The sequence below is a fragment of the Microtus ochrogaster genome, chromosome 24 (genome assembly GCF_000317375.1).
Source record: "Microtus ochrogaster isolate Prairie Vole_2 chromosome 24, MicOch1.0, whole genome shotgun sequence".
Taxonomy (NCBI): domain Eukaryota; kingdom Metazoa; phylum Chordata; class Mammalia; order Rodentia; family Cricetidae; genus Microtus; species Microtus ochrogaster.
Genome location: NC_022024.1, coordinates 32,429,140 through 32,450,352, shown reverse-complemented (window position 1 = coordinate 32,450,352; position 21,213 = coordinate 32,429,140). Strand labels below are relative to the sequence as shown.

General features: G+C 44.4%; 1 protein-coding gene across 11 annotated transcripts in view; it reads right to left on the bottom strand.

The window, feature by feature from the left end:
• Window positions 1-721: 721 nt before the first annotated feature.
• Ano4 (anoctamin 4) overlaps window positions 722-21,213 on the bottom strand; it is a 251,949-nt gene continuing 231,457 nt past the window's right edge. For all 11 annotated transcript variants that reach the window (XM_026784526.1, XM_026784525.1, XM_026784523.1 and 8 more), the window contains 6 exons: window positions 17,019-17,171; window positions 15,788-15,935; window positions 9,899-10,018; window positions 6,779-6,884; window positions 4,148-4,343; window positions 722-1,498 (listed from right to left, as the gene is read on the bottom strand). In XM_026784526.1, the coding sequence (XP_026640327.1) occupies window positions 4,152-4,343; window positions 6,779-6,884; window positions 9,899-10,018; window positions 15,788-15,935; window positions 17,019-17,171 (719 nt within the window). In that variant the 3' untranslated portion in view covers window positions 722-1,498; window positions 4,148-4,151. The remainder of the gene's footprint in view (window positions 1,499-4,147; window positions 4,344-6,778; window positions 6,885-9,898; window positions 10,019-15,787; window positions 15,936-17,018; window positions 17,172-21,213) is intronic.

Here is a 21,213-nt window from a genome sequence, read left to right as displayed (position 1 = left end):
CTGAAAACAAGAGAGCCCAACTCCTGAATTTCTGTGGCATCCTCATCCTGTCTTACAAGGTTATCTGTCTGTCTGCACAGTTGCTTTCCTGTTTACTGTTCTATCATTCTGTTGCAAATGGTGGCTTCCGCAAACCATCCAAGCTTGAAATTTCAAACTCTGAAGCAGTCAGTGATTTAAATAAAAATAATTGAAAGAATAAACAAATGAATTCTTTATAAATACCCAGTCTTAAGTATTTTTGTTAACAGAACTGTGGACTGGTACAATTTGAGCACATAAATTTGACATAGCAATATGATTATAACAAATGTTGCACACCGCAAACACACACAGTGCAAACAAATTTAAAAGATTCTGCATCTCTGGAGGAAGAGTAATTAAAACGCATTTATCTCCGTGTCTGCTCAACTCCCCAGACAGGTGGTTCTTCAAAATTAGTGCAATATAGTCTAGCAGGCAGGGACATAGACACGCTCTCAGTATTGGTGAGTACACTTTCTGGCTCCCTGCCATACTATGCTGGCGGTATCTTTTTACGCAATTTGCTCTGTACCCAAGAAAGATGGGCAAGGAAGAAAAACACAATTGGAGCAATACACAAGTAGCATGGCAGAAGCAAGAAGGCTTGCATTAAAAATTGCACGGTGTGATCCCTCTTATTCCAGAAGGAGAAAATACAACAGACGTTCAGGAGTCAGCTGAAAATATTCCAGGTGCATAAATTTATTTTAAACTTTATTGTATCACATTATACAAGCATTAAACATGGCTTTGTGTTGGTGACTGTTTAAATGTGAAAATTCATCATTCATGTCAGTAGTTTTTGGCTATTTACAAGGAAGGAACTCCTATGTACTTTATATATCTCTGCATTTGTATGTACATATGTAGGAATACATGACTATACATATGTACACACAGAAATACATCTATGGCCATACACATAGCTATAGATATGTCATAGAGAATCATCTTCTCAGAAAGATCTGAACTTAAAAAAAAAAAAGAACGAAAAGGTTGTAAACAGGGTCTTGTCTGTGTCATTTGGTGACGTAGAATTAGGACATGATGACATTCTAGGAATGTGTCCAGGTGTCCAGATACCCTTTTTTTAAAGCCCAGTGTCTGTAAAATTCACATGGGATCGAATGCAAAAAAGATAGCAAACAGGCTGGAAAAACAGGCCCAATATACAAGTTCCCCCTTGGTTTTTAAAAACTTTGAGAATGTTAACTGCCCATAACGTGCATGCTCGCTTGGTCAAGAATGGTCTATGGATAGATAGCAATTCTGTGCTGGACTGACTGCAGCGTGATTTCACGACAGCGGAACTCCACCTCGGTCCTCCCCTGACTGCCGCCCTGTCTGCGGCTGCATGGCGGTGTCTTGCAGCATGCACTGCGGGTGCATCGCTAGTCATTCACGTGCATGTGCTTTTGCACCGCTGGGAGAAGTGAACGAGATTCAGGACTTTAGCCTGGAGCTCAACCGTCACCTGGAAAGAGAAGAGGCATCAGGATGGAACACACCTAGGCCATCTCTACATCACAGTGCACAATAGTTCGAGTACTCACTGTGTGCTGAAGGCATCCCAAGAATTCGGAACCCCAAAGGGAGTAAGGGAAGGACAGACATTACAGTTGCTTTAGGGCAAGTGAGTCAGAAAGACAATCTGAAGTAACGGGAATCCTGCTGACCCTTGTGGTAATACAGACAGACAGAGACCATGCTTTCAAATAAGGATGAGAAGCAGGCAGAAAGCAGGATGTGGTGGAGAAGGCAGAGACTCTTCCAGGATGTGTCACTCACCTTGCAGCCCAGCCTGGCCTCTAAGGACAATGCCATGCACCTATGCCTTTTCTATGACCACCGGAGTTATCTATCAGGAGCAGTTCTCCGTGGAGATGTCTGCTTTCCACCCCATCCAAAGCTCTTGGATACACTCAGCCTTTCTTCCCCAAAGAAGGCCCAGGGAGGTGATTTTTTTTTTTTGAGACAGGGTTTCTCTGTGGCTTTGGAGCCTGTCCTGGAACTAGCTCTGTAGACCAGGCTGGTCTCGAACTCACAGAGATCCACCTGCCTCTGCCTCCCAAGTGCTGGGATTAAAGGCGTGCGTCACCATCGCCCGGCTAGGGAGGTGATTAAAATGAACCAGGGGCTCTGAGGGTAGAACATATGCCAAAATCCCAGAAAGCTAAAACCCAGAACATCTCACCCCCTAAAGTTCTGCTTGCTTCCCCTTCTCCACCTTAACACACACAGAAAGTGAAAGGCAGAGATGGAATCTGCAGGCGACAACATGGTCAACATGGTGCTGCTTAGTGGTAACACACATGCTGGAGACTCTGTGGCGTGTTACTGCTTGGTAAATTCCACCTGGGCAGTGCCTCATTTGAATTCTACACTAGATTAGTTCAACAGGTAGACGTCCAAAAGGTCAGTAATTTTACCACAGCCACAGCCAAAGAGTAGACACAGGGAATGGCAGCTTCTCATCAGCCTAAGTCTATCCTGCGCCAGAGTACAAGGTGGAAGCTCAGTTGTTTATTCCTGCAGGATTTGGGTCTATCTTATCTCCTCCACGTCCAGCTTCTTATCAAAGCGGCGATAGCCCCTGGAACTGTCAACAGGCAGCGAGACATCTCTGCTATCAACGAGATGCAGATATGCATCTCTGCAGAGAGCTGTTGCCTCTTAGCCAACAGGAAATTCCTTTCCTCTGCATCTCAGCTTTCCTTTGGAGGCAAAAGGAATTTTATTTGAAAAAATAAAATTCAAAGGTTTTGCTCAAATAAAGAAGAAGACATTGAAGAACACCAAAGGCCAAAGACTCCTCTGCCTCCCGAACATGAGCCTCACGGACTATGAGGACAGAGGGTCATGTAAACAGTTTATTCCAGAGGGAACGTAGGCTTAGGGAAGTCAGGGGGCTTGTCAAGGTCATATAACCAGTTACTGACTTGAGAGAAAGTTTCAGAACTTTTTGATAGGATGTGTAGGGGGTTGCTGAGCTTCCATACAATGTATACAGCTTCAGCTTATTTGACTTTTATTATGGAATGTATACTGATCAGGTATCATGTGCCTCCCGCTAGATAATTGGGAGCATGAAAATTCCAACCCACAATGAGGTTACTACTGTGCTGTGAAAGCCTGCAGACAGCTTTTGAGGATCACAGATTAACAATACAAATTGGCCTGTCTCTTAGCACATAGTGCCAATGGGCGTGATCAGAGGAGTTTAGGAGTTAAGTCTCAAAGGGCTGGGAGTTCTGGGAAACCTCTTGGAGGGCGTTTCTGGATATCTGGAGAACAGGAGTGGGTGAAGAAGGAAAGCCCATGGTGGGAGAGAGTGGAGATGCTGACTTCTACCAAAAGAAAGGGGCCTGCAACCCTGGGGATAGAAAGAGAACAGTCTGGTTGGATCAGAAGGGAGAGAAAGGTTTAACTTATCTGGCTCAACCAAAAAAGACCCTGACTCCCGGTCTAGAATTTGGCAAGAAAGAAGGTAGCCTGATCACGTGGGGGGTAGGGATTGGGTTGTAACAATTAGGGAAACAAGCTGGCTTGGGGAGCGTCTAAGGGGCTTATTTTAGCCCTTGCTGGGGAATATTCTTTTCAGGCGTGTGACTTCTGTTTACGCTTCACTTGTTTAACTCTGTGAAGCTGTGTTACTGTGCCTGTCTAAACCACCTGATGGTCCCAATAGAGAGCTGAATGGTCAATAGTAAGGTAGGAGCAAGGATAGGATAGGAGAAATCTGGGTGGGGAGAGAAGGGGCAATAAGAGAATGAAAGTAGGGGGACATCAGGGGGACAGCCACCCCGCTACACACGGCAAGCCAAGAAGAAAGAAGTATACAGAAAAAGCCCAGAGGCAAAAGGTACCTGGGATAATTTAAGAAAAGTTGGCAAGAAACAAGCCAAACTAAGGTCAGGCATTCATAACTAAAAATAAAACGACTCTGTGTGTGATTTATTTGGGTGGAAGAACCCCCCCCCCAAAAAAAAAGCCAAAAGAACAAAATGTCACACAGCAAACCTTTGTTAGTGAAAACTCTATACTTGGTCTCTCTGGATGTTCGAAGCAGCCGATCCCCACCTGACCTGACTGTGGCTTCCCTTGGGGCACACCGGCCACCCACCTGGTCATGGCCACTCGTTGTGGTGTGCTTTCCCGTTCTTCTTCCTCTCCTTCCGCTCTTTCTGGAGGCGCTCCAGCTCGGCCTCGTACATCATCTCCTGGATCAGGTACTTCTCTCTCCTCATTCGATCCCTTAGATCTTTCGGGAGGTCTGGGATCAGATAGGAAATGAGGTGCTTTATACAAAACACGAGGTGCTAAAAAAACGCAACAGAGAACACAACAGAATCAGAAGGCGTGGTCGGGACGTGTGGGAGTGCGAGGAGGCTGGGGGAGGCGTACACTGCAGGGATAAAGGTCAGGGGAGAACTGAACTTGGTCTCTTGACACCGTCTAGAGAGGAGGACCAGAGGGAGAAGATGGGGAGGGATGTTTAACGGATACTAGGAAAGCAGAAACCCTAGAAGCGAGTCTTGGCCTGACCGTTTTCATTGCTTAGGAGCCAACTGTCCACCTGAGTGTAGGGTACTCAACTCCTCTGGGCCTCAACCCACTCACCTATAAAATGATGCTATGCAAGACAGAATTAGTTTGAAAATTCCGTGTGGATTGCTAAATGCCTTATAAACCTTGCCAGGTCACCCAGGGGCCTAGGGAAATGGTAATTTCAGAGAGAAATGTTTCTCTTTTTGGGAAAGAGCCACACATTCTTTACCTGAAATGTGAATCTCTGGAATTCTAGAGTCACAGTTATTTTTTGTCTGTCTATATCCTGGTGACCCATGAACTACCAGACGACAGTGGGAATAAGGGACCTTATAATTCCAAAAACTACTTAACAACACTAAAGCTGTTCTGGAGGATGGGGATAAGGATTCTTCAGTTCCTTTAAAAAAAACTCAGGGACACAGAAATTCGCACCAAATTCTGCCAGATCAAGAGGTTTTCTGCCTACTTCTAGTGTCTTAAACAGCTAATAACAATATACAGGAGGGGTATGGAAAGCTCTAAATGAGAAGCCATTTAGTAATTTAACCCCACCCCTGACATTTTATGTACAATGTGTGTGTGCATGTGTGTGCAGATGTGTTTGTTACTGTGTATGTATGTAGAGGCCAAGCAGTCAATGCTGGGAGTCTTCCTCTACCATATTTTCCCATAGCTTTGGTTGACAAGGTCTCTCTCTCTGTAACTGGAGCTGACTGTTTATGTTATAGTGGAAGATCAGTGAGGGTCTGGAGCCTTTGCTTCTTCCCTTATTGGGATTTTAGGCATGTGCCACCTCACCTCGCTTTTTCCTTGGTGCTGGACACTCAAATGCAGGCTCTCATGCTTATACAAAAGCGCTTAGCCACTGAGCCATCTCCGTAGCACCCTTTCTTATTTAGTTTGAAAAACATTAAGACCGTGTTAGGTTAAGCGTATCTAGCTCTTATTTATTTGTAGATAGATAAATCTCTATCACGGGCCCAGAAAGCTCTACGTAGACAAGGATGACCTAGAACTCAGAGATCTTCCTGCCTCTGCCTCCTGAATGTTTGGATTAAAGGCGTGCGCCACCACACACAGAAAACATATCTTCTGAGGAGCTGAGGGCAGTGAGAGGGCCACCAAGCCTAACAAACAGAATTCCATCCTCCAGATCCACATGGTGGAAGGAAGGAAAGAGCCGACTACAATAGGTTGCCCCGGAGCCCCGCACATTCGCGTTGGCATTGACGTACACACGCATGCACATGCAAATAAACAAATATAGAAAAGATATTTAAAAAGAGTGACTGGCCAGGTGGTGGGCACGCAGGCCCTTAATGACAACACTCCAACACTTGGGAGGCAGAGGCAGGTGGATCTCTGTGAGTTCAAGGCTAGCCTGCTCTACAAAAGCTGGTCCCAGGACAGGACAGCTAGAACTGTTACACGGAGAAACCCTGTTTCGGAAAAAAAAAAAAGAGGAGAGGAACTTAAATCATCTTTCCTCGGCTGTCTGGAGTGAGGGGGGACGCGAAGAGAGAGCTATCTCAAAGTTTTAAGAAACTTCCAGTGCAAACAAAGGCATCCGTGGTGAATGTGTGAATGAATGCGGCTCCAGCACATGTGACAAGAGATGGAAATGACATTATCAATGGAGTTATAGAAATACGGAATTTTCCTAAAAGCCTGAAAGAAATCTACCTGATAGATTTCTATTGAATCACAATGCAGGCAATTGCCAGGAAGACGGGACTTTGTATGTCTATTTTGACTCTTCAGGAATCAGCGCTTAAGTAAGGCGACCTGACACACACAGAGGCAGCAGGTGTGGATCACCTTCAATGTCTTCCAAACGCTCTGTGAGCACCTGCATCGTCCTGAAGGGCTTGTGACAAAGGACATCACAAACAGGATGTCTCGGTACCTCTGGAAGTGGGGGTGGGAAAACCGCATTTCTCCTAAAGGTTATGAATCATAGTCCTAGAATATTAAACGTAGGACCTACGATTGCTGATTGGTTACTGAAAGACTCTGAAACTTTCCTGGGAAAATTCCAACAGTGCAGTGAAGGACAAAGAGGAAAAAGGGGCCACAGTATATGGCCGTGGTACTTTAGAAAGTCAGTCTTTGTGTGGAAAGGCCCTGCCACGTACATACACGCATGACTCCAAGAGATTTCATTATGCCAAGGGAAATAAAGGAACTGTTTGAGAAAACTCACCTCAAACACAATGATAAAAGCCAGCCGGGCTGCCAGGACGTGCCAGAACTGCAGGGTGTAGCCATAAGGTGCCAGTGAATGAGGAGGGTCCCGGTAGTCCCTATACCTGTAAACACAGGAGAGGGTTGCATTGCAAGTCTGGTTCTTCAGGTCCTCAAATCTCTTCCGTTTTCACTATGCAGTCTTCATACATGGGAACAAATTTTGTAAACAAACAAAAACTTTCTTTATGCTAGCCATCCGTTGCTCTGTTTTTCCAGCATTTCTTCTTTTGGTAAAAGAATATCTCTTCTAGCTGGAGAGTGGTGGTACAGGCTTTTAATCCTAGCACTCTGGAGGCAGAGGCAAGCATGTCTTTGTGAGTTCGAAGCCAGCCTGGTCCACAGTACAAATTCCAGGACAACCAGGGCTACACATTGAAACCCTGTCCTGAACCTCCTCACCAAAAGAGTATGTCTTCTCTGGGTATTTACCCATGGGGTTGGGTAGGATTTACCACTCCCTCAACCTCAGCTCAGGAGACTCCTGACTCACCACCAGGACGTCCATTACAACTATTATTAAATGGGTTATCACTAAGTCCTAAGTCCACGGAGCTGCTAGGAGCAACCACAAATTATATGGGGAGGCACAGAAGGAAGGAAGGAGGGAGGAGGAGAACATCTTGGAAAATGCAAACAGAATGAAGTAGAGCAGCGGAGATAATATGCTGCTGGCTGTGCTCAACTCTCAGCACTCAGTTATTATTGAAAACAACAAAACAACAACTTTGCATGGCTTCTGGACGCTCCCAGCTGCCCAACACCATATAGTTCCATTTGTGAGACTCAGCTGGCACGGGTTTCTGCTGCGTGCCACTGACAGCCCCTTCCTACTCCAACCTCATTCTCTCCCATTTGGGTTGACATTGAACTGCACGTGTTTGCTGAAGAGCTATGTGGGGTCGGGCATCCTCCCAGGAACTTTAATCTACACGAGCACATTTTGTTGTCACTCTCAACGTCACAACTGTAGACCAGGCTGGCCTCGAACTCACAGAGATCCGCCTGCCTCTGCCTCCCGAGTGCTGGGATTAAAGGCGTGCGCCACCACTACCCGGCTGCTTTCCTTTTTTTTTAAAATTGATTTTATTGAGGTCTACATTTTTCCCTGCTCCCTGTCCTTCCTCTCCCCTCCCTATCTACCCTCCCCCCAAGGTCCCCACACTCCCAATTTACTCAGGAGATCTTGTCTTTTTCTACTTCCCATGTAGATTAGATCCATGTATGTCTCTCTTAGTGTCCTCATTGTTGTCTAGGTTCTCTGGGATTGTGGTTTGTAGGCTGTTTTTCTTTGCTTTATGACTAAAAACCACCTATGAGTGAGTACATGTGGTAATTGTCTTTCTGTGTCTGGGTTACCTCACTCAATATGATGTTTTCTAGCTCCATCCATTTGCCCGCAAATTTCAAGAAGTCATTATTTTTTCTGCTGTGTGTAAATGTACCACATTTTCCTTATCCATTCTTTGGTCGAGCGGCATTTAGGTTGTTTCCAGGTTCTGGCTACGACAAACAAAGCTGCTATGAACATAGTTGAGCACATGTCCTTGTGGTATTATTGAGAATTTTTGGGTATATACCCAAAAGTGGTATTACTGGGTCTTGAGGAAAGTTGTTTCCTAATTTTCTGAGAAATCGCCATATTGATATCCAAAGGGGTTGGACCAGTTTGCACTCCCACCAGCAATGCAGGAGTGTTCCCTTTACCCCACAACCTCTCCAGCATAAGTTGTCATCAGTGTTTTTCATCTTGGCCATTCTTACAGGTGTAAGATGGAATCTCAGGATTGTTTTGATTTGTATTTCTCTGATGGCTAAGGATGTTGAGCATTTCTTTATTTGTCTTTCAGCCATTTAAAATTCCTCTGTTGAGAGTTCTCTGTTTAGGCCTGTACCCCATTGTTTTTATTGGAGTATTTGTTATTTTGATGACCAATTTCTTGAGTTCTTTGTGTATTTTGGAGATCAGCCCTTCCAGTGTTTGTGAAGATCTTTTCCCATTCTGTAGGCTGGGTGAAATTAGCAAAGAACAGTAAAAATGAAAAAAAAAAAGCACCTGATTTTCAATACCCTCAGGATTGAGAGACACTGCTTTATTTTATGCTATCTATTTTTTATTAAAAAATTAAGCCAGGCGGAAATGGTGCATGCCTTTAATCCCAGCACTCAGGAAGGAGAGAGACAGATCTCTTGAGTTTCAGGCCAGCCTAGTCTACAGAGTGAGTTCCAGGACAGCCAGGCTACACAGAGAAACCTTGCTTGAAAAAAAAATAAGGAAATAACAAGATTTATATTGCTGCTGTAACATGTTCCATGAGGTCATTCATTACCTTTATTCTGTTTGAAGCCTGGTTTTCTGGGCAGGGAACATAAATTATATTTACCCTTTGTTTTCCAGAACCTAGTTACTACACTAATCATGCATATACTCAACCAAAACTTTTTTTTTCCTAGCAATTCATTTTATTTTATTTTTTGAATCAACCAAAACTTTTAAGACATTTTCTGTCCACACACTGGGTGATTTTTTTCTTTTAGTGAAAATAGACTTTTTTTCATAAAGTATATTTTGATTATGAGAACCACTGCTTTAAACTAACTCAGCCAGAAGAGGGTCAGCCAAACCTTTCCATGATAGAACGAGTTCAGCAGGCAGAAAGCATACTGAGGTCAACACTCACCTACCGAGGTTCACACTCACCTGCAGGGGTTCACACTCACCTGCAGGGATTCACACTCACCTGCTGAGGTTCATACTCACCTGCAGGGGTCACACTCACCTGCTCAGGTCCACATTTACCTGCTGAGGTCCACACTCATCTGAAGGGATTCACACTCACCTGCAGGAATTCACACTCTCCTACAGAGGCCTACACTCATCTGCAGAGGTTACACTTACCTACAGGTGTTCACACTCACCTGCAGGGGTTCAAATTCACCTTCTGAGGTTCACACTCATCTGCAGGGATTCACACTCACCTGCAGGGGTTCACACTCACCTGCAGAGGTTCACACTCACCTGCAAATGTTCACACTCACCTGCAGGGGTTCACACTCACCTGCAGGGGTTTACACTCACCTACAGTACTTCAGGGGAGTTCCTGAGAACTCACTGCCGTCAGACTCTGGCTCAGAACGGTTCTCAAAGTCGGAAATTCGAAACACAGACAAGCTGGCGTTCACGTAGCCAACCATGCACCTGAATGAGAACACAGGTTGGATCATTACTCCGGTGGTCCTTCTCTTGATCCCTAACTCACTTAGTCCTCCTCTTCAACGTACATCCTCCCCCTATAGCCCTGCTCATGCCAGGAATAGATTATAGGCTTCCACGCCTGTGCTTGGATTTCCTTTGGAACTCCTGCTCCTTTGTATGGAAGAGTAAATATTATACTTATCATTCCATGGCCAACTGAAATAACACCTATTCCGAGAAAGTGTCCTTCCTCGCAGTCAGCATGACTCACCCCTTCTCACTCAAGTGCCCCTACTCTCTTCCTGGAACTGTAGGGTCGTGGGAGTAGGGTGGGTACCTTATGTGGGATTTTATCGATTTATATTTTAATTTTAGGATCTAGCAGTTTTGTGCCCTGTTGAAATCCAGAAACATGGGATTTAATTGACTTGATGGGAGGAAAATTCCATGTCTGAGGTTCTACTGATGGTCCTGGACTAGATGGGGTCAGTCATTCTAACGATCACTCTGTCAGCTTCCTGCCTCCTGATCTTTGTTAGAGCACAAACTTGGGGGTTTCACTGCAGCATTTTCATACAATTGTACTTGGTTCATATTCACACTATATAATTCTTTAATTAAAAATATTGTATTCAGCCGGGCGGTGGTGGCGCACGCCTTTAATCCCAGCACTCGGGAGGCAGAGGCAGGCAGATTTCTGTGAGTTCGAGACCAGCCTGGTCTATAGAGCTAGTTCCAGGACAGGCTCCAAAGCCGCAGAGAAACCCTGTATCGAAAAACCAAAAAAAAAAAAATAATAATAATGTATTCATCATTATTACTATTAGTGTGTGTGTGTGTGTGTAAGGGGGAGAGAATATGACACATGCACATGCATTGTGGTACACATGCCATGGGGTATCTGAGGAGGGAAGAGGACAATTTTGCCGAGTCCAATCCCTCCTTCCAGATTTTCATGAATTCGGGAGCTAGAACTCAGGTTGCAAGGCGTGTGTCACAAACTCCTTTGCCTGCTGAGTTACCTCTCTGGCTCCACCTCCTGTAATTCTTAAGTGGGAATAAAATGTCCACCACATAGGCTCGAGTAGGGATTAAATGACCCTGTATAGCCAAAGCATCTATATCAATACTATATTTAGTCAACAGCAAGACAGTTGCAAGCAATGGTTACTCATTTTATGTACACCTTGCATTTTGTAGGTCAGCACATACTATGGAATGGATGAACCACGGTCTTCAGAGTCTCTTCACTATTATGTCTGATGGGAGGATCCTAAACTGCTGAATCTTAAGCCAAAATGGTGACGCAAGCAATTCCCACAGCACATGGCTTCTTCCTACCATGGTCAGGACAGACCACTGCGCTTTTGTTTTTAGGAAAATGAACTGAGCTTAAAGAACCATTTGTCCAGACACTTGTGGGTTAAAGAGATGGCCAGAAGGGTGTGGCATTCCCCAGTCCTCACCCCCTTCTCCTCGGAAGGATGGGCTGGAGGACGAACGAAGAAGCTGCCTAGAACGTGACATGAAGACGTACCAGCACCTTGGTGATTGTTGGCTGTTGCTGAGTGGGAGCCAGTGGCCTGACACACAGACTTTAGTAGACTCGCCTTAGGAGCTGAGCAGTGGTCTGGGAACCGAAAGCCTGGCCTGCACTCTTATCTTACAAAGCAGCTCCAAAACTTTACGGAGATTAAAGCTGTTATCGGTTGGTTCTGTTTAAAATGTCCATCGACAAAAATCTAAAATTCAAACGAAACAGCTGTCTAATGAAAGATATCCTCTATCCTCTGCCTAAAGAAAGGAAGAGACGAGATCTGCGAACCTATTTATTAAACATATTCATGTCACACCGGGCACAAACCCGTGATGAAAATGCGTCTCCTGTGGGTGGCTAGTCACATGTACATAGACTGAAAGTGAACCTAGGATATAAGCACATGGTTATCTTCTGTCATTTCCATCCCACCCGACAGGAGAAGGGCCATGTGTACTGAACTGTTTAGACAGGCTCCCTGCTTCTTTTCACAATGGTGAAGTCCTATTGCTGCCACATCCAAAAGCTGTTGGTTATGAATGTAGGGAGATGAGACTTCACGTACACTTTAGGGTGTCCGGTTCAGCCAGTGGTGCCCGTCCACCAGCTCACTGACCTACTGGCACAACTGGAGGGCCACAAAGGGCAAGCGGATCCCATGACTATCACTTGGTTTGCTGGCAAATGCTCTGCCTCCCTACCACCATTTCTAGAGAGAGAGAGAGAAGATGAGGTTATCGCGATGAGCAGAGAGAAATGAGAGGCACCGCCCAAGACAGTACCAGGCCAAGAAAGGTCTCACATAATTGTGAAGGACATTTTCTTAAAGGGCCGGTAGACGGCTCAGAAAGCGTTGCCAAGAAAGGAGACTTAGAAGGAGACTCCAAAGGCATTGTTTGGATCAGGACACGGACTTCTCTCAAGTAACTTTGGAAGACAATCCAAGTCTTTAAATGTGAGAATTCTCCTTTAAAAACATCAGTTACTGATTGCTTTTAATCCCTTAATGGACAAGACAGGGGGGTGCAGCAGGGGTCATTATCACTGCTATGGTGGTGGTGGTGGGGAACAGAACCAGAAGCTGGCTTTCATGTTTGTCGATTTCAGATCAAGCTTGCTGCTGAATGTCTTTGAATTAGCTCTGCCATTTGCCTTTGAGGTGTTTGTCTTGTGACACTAACAAGCCTGGGAACAGAAATCAAAGGTCGGAAATGCCAGGGGAAATAAGATTGGGTTTATGTACTTAAAGGCAAATGTGTTTTATAGATAAAGTGTCTCAGGCTAATAAGATGAGTACAGAAGTGATTATAGGATTGGCACAAACATCTTCTCTATCATTCATTGAGATATGATTGTGTCTAACTCTGTGATGAGCACAGAGTCCTCGATCAAGGCGCTAACTCTTTATGGCATCACTGTTTCTGCAGAAGGGCTGCTTTGACTTCATAACTAAACAAGGGCATCTGTTTTTTATGCATACCTCACATGGTAGTTCTAAGGCCAAGGGTATTCTGTATCCCATTCAAGATCCTGAATCATAACGCCTGCTCAGAAGTTCCCCAAGTTCCCATCTAAGGGCCCCATGTAAAGATACCCCAGGAGAGGAGGTGGCCTCGCCCCGGAGGAGGAGGAGGTGGATTCTTCAACAATGAGCAGCCTGAGCTGCAGCTGCAGAAGACGACGAGGAAGAATGCAGCAAGAGGAATGCAGTTGCAAGGTTTTTGTGCATGCAATGTGTAGAAAATGTTGCCTCGAATCATGTCTTTTCTTCTCAAACCTGGCTAAAACAGACGCTCTTCCTACCAGCAGCCTTGAACACTCAACTGCTGGGCACCCACGCCATGAAAGTGACTCTATCCCATGAGACATGAAAGAACTGTTTCTTCTTGTTAAGCTGTCTGCAATCTGCTTGGGTATGGAACCAGTAGGAGAGTCAGGAACATTAGGCAGACCTAAAAGTGCCGTCATAGGGACAAAGGTCACAGGAAACAAAGGACACAAGGCACACGGGTGAAACTGTCATCCATGGAGGAGCCAAGGTGAGTTCAGCCAACAGTAAGGAGGAGGCACTGATGTAACACAGAGCCCTGGAGAGGCACAGTGACGGGCTTGGATAGAAAACTTTTGATTGAGGTTCAATTTAAATTGAAATGTGCCATTTCTACAGCGGGCTTAAAGCACAAGTGGGATTCGAGCCTAGCTGTGTCTGCATCACAAAGATTTACAGCTTCCTGGGATTTTATGGTGCTTCTACTCTGTAAGCTTTTTTTTTTTTTAAAGATTTACAGCTTCCTGGGATTTTATGGTGCTTCTACTCTGTAAGCTTTTTTTTTTTTTATATTTCTAGATCATTTCCAAATTGAAAGAAGAACCAGAGGAGGCAGAGGAGAAATCAGAAAAAGAAAACGATAAGAGGAAAGAGGGGGAAAGAGTCACTGTGAAGTAATAGGTTGTCTGCTATTACAGAGCCATTCATGAACATACATGCGCGCGCGCACACACACACACGCACGCACGCACGCACGCACGCACACACACACACACACACACACGAGAACAAGAATAACGGCCAATGGATTAGAGACAAGAGGTACAGCCTGGAAAGTTACAGATGGCTCATAAAGGAAAAAGTTTGCAAAGAAAGTGTCGAGAGCTGAATAATCGAATAAAATGGAACCAAAGCCTAGTAGGTAAAATCTAGTTACCATGAGACTTCACCTACTATCAGTCTGGTAGGCTGCTGGACTTTGAAAGCTCTGGTTCCTTATCAACTTGATAAATCTGTTCCCAGTTCATTGTTTGATTCTCCAAAAACCAGTTACAGGCTCCACTCTAAGAACTTGGGAAGGAGCAAAGCCTTCGCCGGTTGAGGCCAAAACTCAGAAGGTTTACAGTGAGGGCAGCCAGAGAGCCACGTGAGGCCTTGGAGCTAAGGATGGAGAGGCCTGTGTGGGCGTGGCTCTACCTGTGTGCGGGATCCAGCAATTACGGAGGCATTAGCCCCCTTGACTGACCCTCTGCTCTCCAGGGAGAGGAAAACAATGCGCATCCCGCCCTGAGTTGTTCTGAGACTCAAATGCAGAACGGATGGGGCTGCCATGAAGGAAAGCTTCAGGCTAAGTCAGGCAGAGAATGCGGGTGGTGGGAAGCCATGCCTGGGCAGTCTAATCCAAGTCTTTAGGTCTTTGTCATAAAGTACTGGTATGCTCACTTAAAGTTGCTAGATAATCAGAGTTTAATGGGCCCATGACTGTTACAGAAGACAGCATGGGAGTCTCTTCAGATGCCTGGATTGTGAGATTTATCACACACCACCCAATTATCCAGGCCTTAGTGCATTTGTGTGGGATTAATGATGAAACTGGATCCTGGTTAGGTTCGTTTAGCCCAGGTGAGTTACTCTATTTGCCTACGGTGGCTTAGGGAACAAATTAATTTCCCTCAGACTGTAAACCATGGAACAGGACTGTAGCTACGAGGCCATGTCAGATGATTTTTCTGGGCAAAGGCCTTAGGCAGATATCTAAACGCCACAATTAGAGTTAGATTATTATTGTGGCTTTAGGGACTGTTAATGTAAGCTTTTTTGCATAGAAATAAAACCTAGGTGGCATGTTATAATGATGCGTAGGTTTTATCTGATTACATATACTCTAGTCTGAACCTCAGACCACAGGAGCGTGCCTTAATTTGACTGGCAAAATATAGACACAGGTATGGGTAAGATTACAGCTAGGAAAAATTAATCTTCATACCCTACAGACATTCACTGAGTACCTACTGTGTCCTAGGTTCAGGGTTCCACAGTCCCCATGGGAAAATCTGCAGTCTGCACACCATGACAGTGCGAATCTCAGGTAGTCATTACCTTGTTATTAGTTCATAGCCTTTCCATAACTACACGGTACAGGAGGACGCATGCTGTTTTCGCTCCGTACACACGTTTGGATCTCACCCACGTCTGAATTCGGAGTCGGCAGGAGTGAGAGGGAAAGGCAACCGCTGCCCTCCCCGTGAGATGCTATCTGAAACTTGTCCGACTTGTTTGAGCCCTGATCCTTTCGTAAATGGGATGTTTTCTTTGGCCGAAAGTGTAATGATGTGGTTTCACTTCCCATACCACAGGCCTTGTCTGGGCTTGTGTGTGTCACGGCCCCAGCATAAAAGCTTCTCTCTCAGTGTCCGGCACCGCACAATGGCCCAACCAAGTTTCGTAATCATCTCACGGCACTTACTTTTGCCCGGCTTCTCCTTGGCCCGCACAAGGTCCGTATTTATAAGCATACACCAAGCGAGGGATGAAGTCAGATGTTATTGCTATGACAAATGCATTCGTGATAACAGAGAGGATTCCGATGCCTTCGAGAATTCCATACCAGATTCCTGTTGGAATAAAAATGTGCTATTAGTGCCTCCAGTGGTAGGAAGAGTGAAAAACACCACCACCTGTGACAGACAGTCCTTTTTACCTTTCCAGATGCCTCTGGCAACGAGGAGTCAGAGTTTGTTGTTTCCAAACAGTTTGGAATGAAAGGAATTTCTGTAGTTCCGTATACATACGTCAACGTTCTTACAGCTTATTGGTTAACGTTAGACAGAAGCCAAAGAATTCTGGCCAGGAAGTCCCTACTCCTATGCCATCTGATAAGATCAGGACACAGTGTCAAGCCCCTAACAGGCCGGAAACCCCTCAGTGGTCCTGACCAGGTTCCCTTCTGTTCACCTTTGCCGACTACCCTGATGTGCTGGCCCAAGCCAATGCACAAGGCTAAGAGAGGCCACTCTGAAAGAAACGTCTGCGCCCAGTTCCCAGCCACACTCACTGGGTGGTGCCCGCCCTGTTCTCGGGACTGGATGCCGACCTGGGTCAGACGATCTCTATCACAGTCACTCCTGAGAGCGTGGCATCTAACTCAACAGTATCTCTGGTCAAAGACCACAGCTCATTTCTGTCAGCAGAGAGACCAGGTTTTGCTTTAGGCGAGTCAGGAAAACATCGAGGAATGTGGGGGCGGTAATGGTGGGGCAAACAGAAGGTCTATTTTTGAAAGGGATGGATTGAAAATTTAGGGTCTAACATCTTACAGTAGAAACATCCAAACCAAGAATCTAAGCATAAGTTCATAAAACACTGGAAATTTAAGCCAATCTAAACAATCAGCTTTATTTCTTGTACAATATTATTTAAGACCAACATAATTTTTTTTTCTTTCAAAAATCCGTTGAATCCTGTTACATGCAAACATTAAGGATTCCTAAAGTGCATAGCTTTTATTTATTTATTTTGAGACAGCCCTGGAAGGCCTAGAACTCACTATATAGACCAAGTAAGCTTTGAACTCACAGAAATCCAACTGCCTCTGACCTTCCAATGCTGGCTGGGATCAAAGGGGTGTCACCGCCCCAGGCGGGCTTTTAAATTTTACCTTACAAGACGTTTCATATTTTCAGGAAAGCATATCTTACCTATGTCCTTGGCCCTCGACGCCAAAGGCCTTCTCCACTGTGTAACAAACTTGTAAGCATCAAGTCGGATTTCAATGATGTTGTTCAGTAAGGCCAGAAGTGGTGCGAGAGGAAAAGCTGCCACAAAGATGGTCGTGAATCCGAACTGAAGGACTAGGAGGGGAAAGGGAGATAATGTGTGTTAGCTTCCGTCGCTGTTTCGAAACGACAGTCATCCGAATGCGTCATTGCGTCTTCATATTTTCCTCCAATCATAAGCTGAAGGAACCTCTCTCACAAGAAGACGGCCATAGGGCAGAGGTATTTCCTGGTCCCGAGAACAATGGGAGCTGAGTGGTAAAAAGCTTATCTCAGATCCCAATACTTTCTAGTCACTCACTAATTAATGGGACCGGGGCTTCTTGGCAGAGTTTGATTCTAGGAGCAGGGGAAAACACAAGAGGAGACTGGATTGTCTTATGCCACGAGACAATAAAGAAATACTCGGTGAACGATGGGGGCACGTCAGTGGACAAGTGCGTAGGCACTGCCAGCAGCCGGAGCTGGGATAACAGGATCAACAAAATCACTGCAGTGATCATCACCCAAAGACTGTCAAAGTCCTATCAACAAAGACATATCAACATACTAATAAATACAAACCGGAAACACACAAGCAACACCGTGTGGCTCTTCTTCATGGCAGAATTTAACTCATAAACATAGAAGGAATGGAAAAAAGGGAAAGCCACCCTAATTCAATTTTACATTAAAGTTACAGCCATGGAAGAATACTAAAATTAGTGGGTGGAATATTGAAAATAGGGTATATGTATATTTCCAAACATATAATACTTCAGATATGCTAACATGGCACACCCCGATACAATGGTCTTTTCACATTCTTCCTGCCCATGGTCCTCTTTGGTAGAAGCTAGATCTCTGTGTGTTCAGACTCCAGACCCATCAGACTCCAAGTTCCATCAATGACTCTTCATAACTGTACCCCACTTCTCCTTCTTTCCCACAGTCCCTACTTGAGTTCAGACTATGGTGCTGTTTCTCCTACCTTTCACCCCCTTTCCCCCTCTGCACTGTTACCAGTCTCATGAAATCTTGGTTCCAGGCCGTTGTTCATCATCTCCCTACAAGAAATGCTCCAGAAGGTTCTCGCCACCTACAGACCAACTCCCCCTTTTCTCCACGCCATTCCGAGATCTTAGTGATTCTTCCATGCAGATTTCTAAGATTCAAGTTCAACCATCCATCATGCCCCAGAGTTTGTAAAAAAAAAAAAAAAAATCCTCTGCTCTGGCCACACTGGGCTTTGGGTATTGTGAGTCACACATACACTTAATGTCTCTCTTCATAAATTGATGAGACTCAATTCTTTTAAGGTTAAAGCTCAAATACGCCCTCGTCCCGTAGCTTCTGCGGTAGCTGAGAATGAATTTTATTTGCCTTTGTCGCTTTCTCTCTTTTCCTTTATTATGCGGGGCGTTGTGAAAGTGGGAATGGGGACCTCACTGTGTGTCTCTTTCTTACATACACACCGCAGTGGTTTGTGTATGGAAGGGATTTGTTGGCCCTAAATATGCTGGTTCACTGACCGACATATAAAGACAATGACGAGAGATCTGGAAGACGAAGAAAGCCAGCCCGTTAGGTAAAAGTAAAGCTTATAATGATGACTTGCAGAAACATGGATATATCAGAACACTTCTTTACTCAAGTGCATAAAAATGTAGATGACATTATTAGCAGTGGTAACGTAGTGAACATTTTTGCCTTCCTGTTAGAAGCAAGGATGCCCGTGCCAGCATTATATGCATGGTTGTAGGGCAGTGAAGCAAGGTTAGCCCAAACGTTTGTGGTTAGAAAGGAAAATATACTATTATCATTATTTGTTTGGTTTGGTTATTTTTTTTTATTTTTTTTTTGAGATGGCTGTAGCCTTGTAACTAGCTGTCCTGGAACTAGCTCTTGTAGACCACGTTGGCCTTGAACTCACAGAGATCTGCCTGCCTCTGCCTCCCGAGTGCTGGGATTAAAGGCGTGCGCCACCACTGCCTTGCTGATGATCGTTATTTGTAGATGATGTAGAAGAACACATAGAAAAGTCTAAAAGAAATCTATGAATTATAGTTGATGTTAGTTTCCAGAAGGTTTACTTCATGTGAGGTCAACATGCTTTATGTAGTTGCAACAAAATAAAAAACAAAAGTAGGGCCACAGAGGCAGTTCAGTGCTAGCGTTTGTGCTTAACATTCACAGGCTCTGGGTTGAATCCTCAGAATAAAAACAACAGACGAAACCCTATTCCCCAAACCAACAAATCCTACACAAACAGAGGAACTGTGAAAGAGACATTAGTTGCGATTGCAGTGAAATGTATCAAGTTCTTAGCAGTACAAATCTTTCATACTAAAACGACTGAGGAAAATGTACAAAGACAAATGCCGGGGTATATCCTATTCATGGATTGGAAAAAAATGTAAGTATTGCTCAAACTGTCTTGGGGGTTAAACTAAATTCCAGGGAAGACCCCAGTCAAAGCTGTTGTTTTTAACACAGAAATTGGAATGTAAATGCAAAATTAGTTGGAACTAGTTTTGAATAGGAACAAGTTGAAACTTGCTTATCTGAAGATAGCATTAAGGGCAAGAAGACAAGCCCTCAACCATGAAAAGACACTTGACACGCAGCCATGTTATCTGACACTTGATGGCCTAACATATATCTACACATCTGTGATTGAACATGTGGTCTCCAGCTGGTGGTACTACTGTGGGGGATTGTGGAGCCTTTAGGCCAGTGGTTCTCAACCTTCCTAACGCCGTGACCCTTTAATCGAGTTCCTCACATTGTGATGACCCCCAACTATAAAATTATTTCACTGTTACTTCATAGCTGTAATCTTGCTACTGTTACTAATCGTACTGTGAATATCTGATATGCAGGACATCTGATAAAGGACCATGGCCCCTATGTGGGGCATAACCCACAGGTTGAGAACTGCTGTAGGCAGCAGAGTGTAACTGGAGGAAGTGGGTTATTGGGGTGGATGGTTAATATTTAGAGTGTGGCTCTCTTTCCAACCCACTATGTTTCTGCCTGCCATAGCGACCATGTCCCTCATACCGGGAACTGAAACAAACCTCTCCTTCACTGACTTGTTCCTTAATAGACATTTTTCCCACAGTAATGACAAAAACAACTAATACAGGACTCATATCTATAATATGTAAATAGCTCTATATGCCCCCCCTAATCATGGGTCTTGATGGAAATTTAAAGAGACTATCCAAATGATCATAAGAATATGGAAGATATTTAGTGACATTAGTTACCGTAACTTCAGATTAAAACCACAGTGAGATGCTACTATATACCAACTAGAATATTTAAGTAACAGCTCAACACTTTAGCATGTACATGGGTATTCTCTCCACCTGCCCTAATTGCAGGATATATTTGTGTGTAAGGGTGTGTGTATGTGATATTTCTAGAAAACGTCACTTATAAAAAATTATTGGGTGAGTTCGGACTGTGGACAAGGGTTTGCCAAACTCTTGCCTGCACAGATGTGGCTGTTTTCGTGTTGAAATCTCTGAAAATTCATCTGTAGATTTGAGATTTGTATACTTTTTATTACTTTATATTACAATCCAGCAAGTTATAGTATTTAATAACATAATAAATCCAGGAAACAGGAAACATCAAAGCTAAAACAAAAGGAGGCAGGCAGGATTCCTGTGTCCGTCTGTGACGCCCCTCGCATTGTTCCAAGCTGCAGTGTTACCACGGGGGCTGTAGCATGCTAGCCACATAAATGCTGCTCTTTCAGGACCATTATTGTTCATTTCCTTCTTTATGGGGGAAGAGTCCACTAAGAGACTCAGAATTGGCGATTTCTCTTAATGAATTGCTTTTATTAAGTTTTATTATTAATGCCTGAATTGATTTCTTTCCCAAGTTATATCATTCTGCCATTCTATAATTGAAACTCTAAAAACATCAATAGATACTTAGGACAGAAGCGATCTAAGAAACATTAAGCATCAATTCTACTGCTCCTCTAATCTTCAAATTTTCCCAGCTAGGATTGCTTCCTTCAGCACTGATTCATCTTGCCCGGCTCTACATTCACCTCTAGATTGTTGAGCTTAAACATTAGACTTTTAAAAGAAGCTAGAGGGATGGGGAGAGGGAGAAA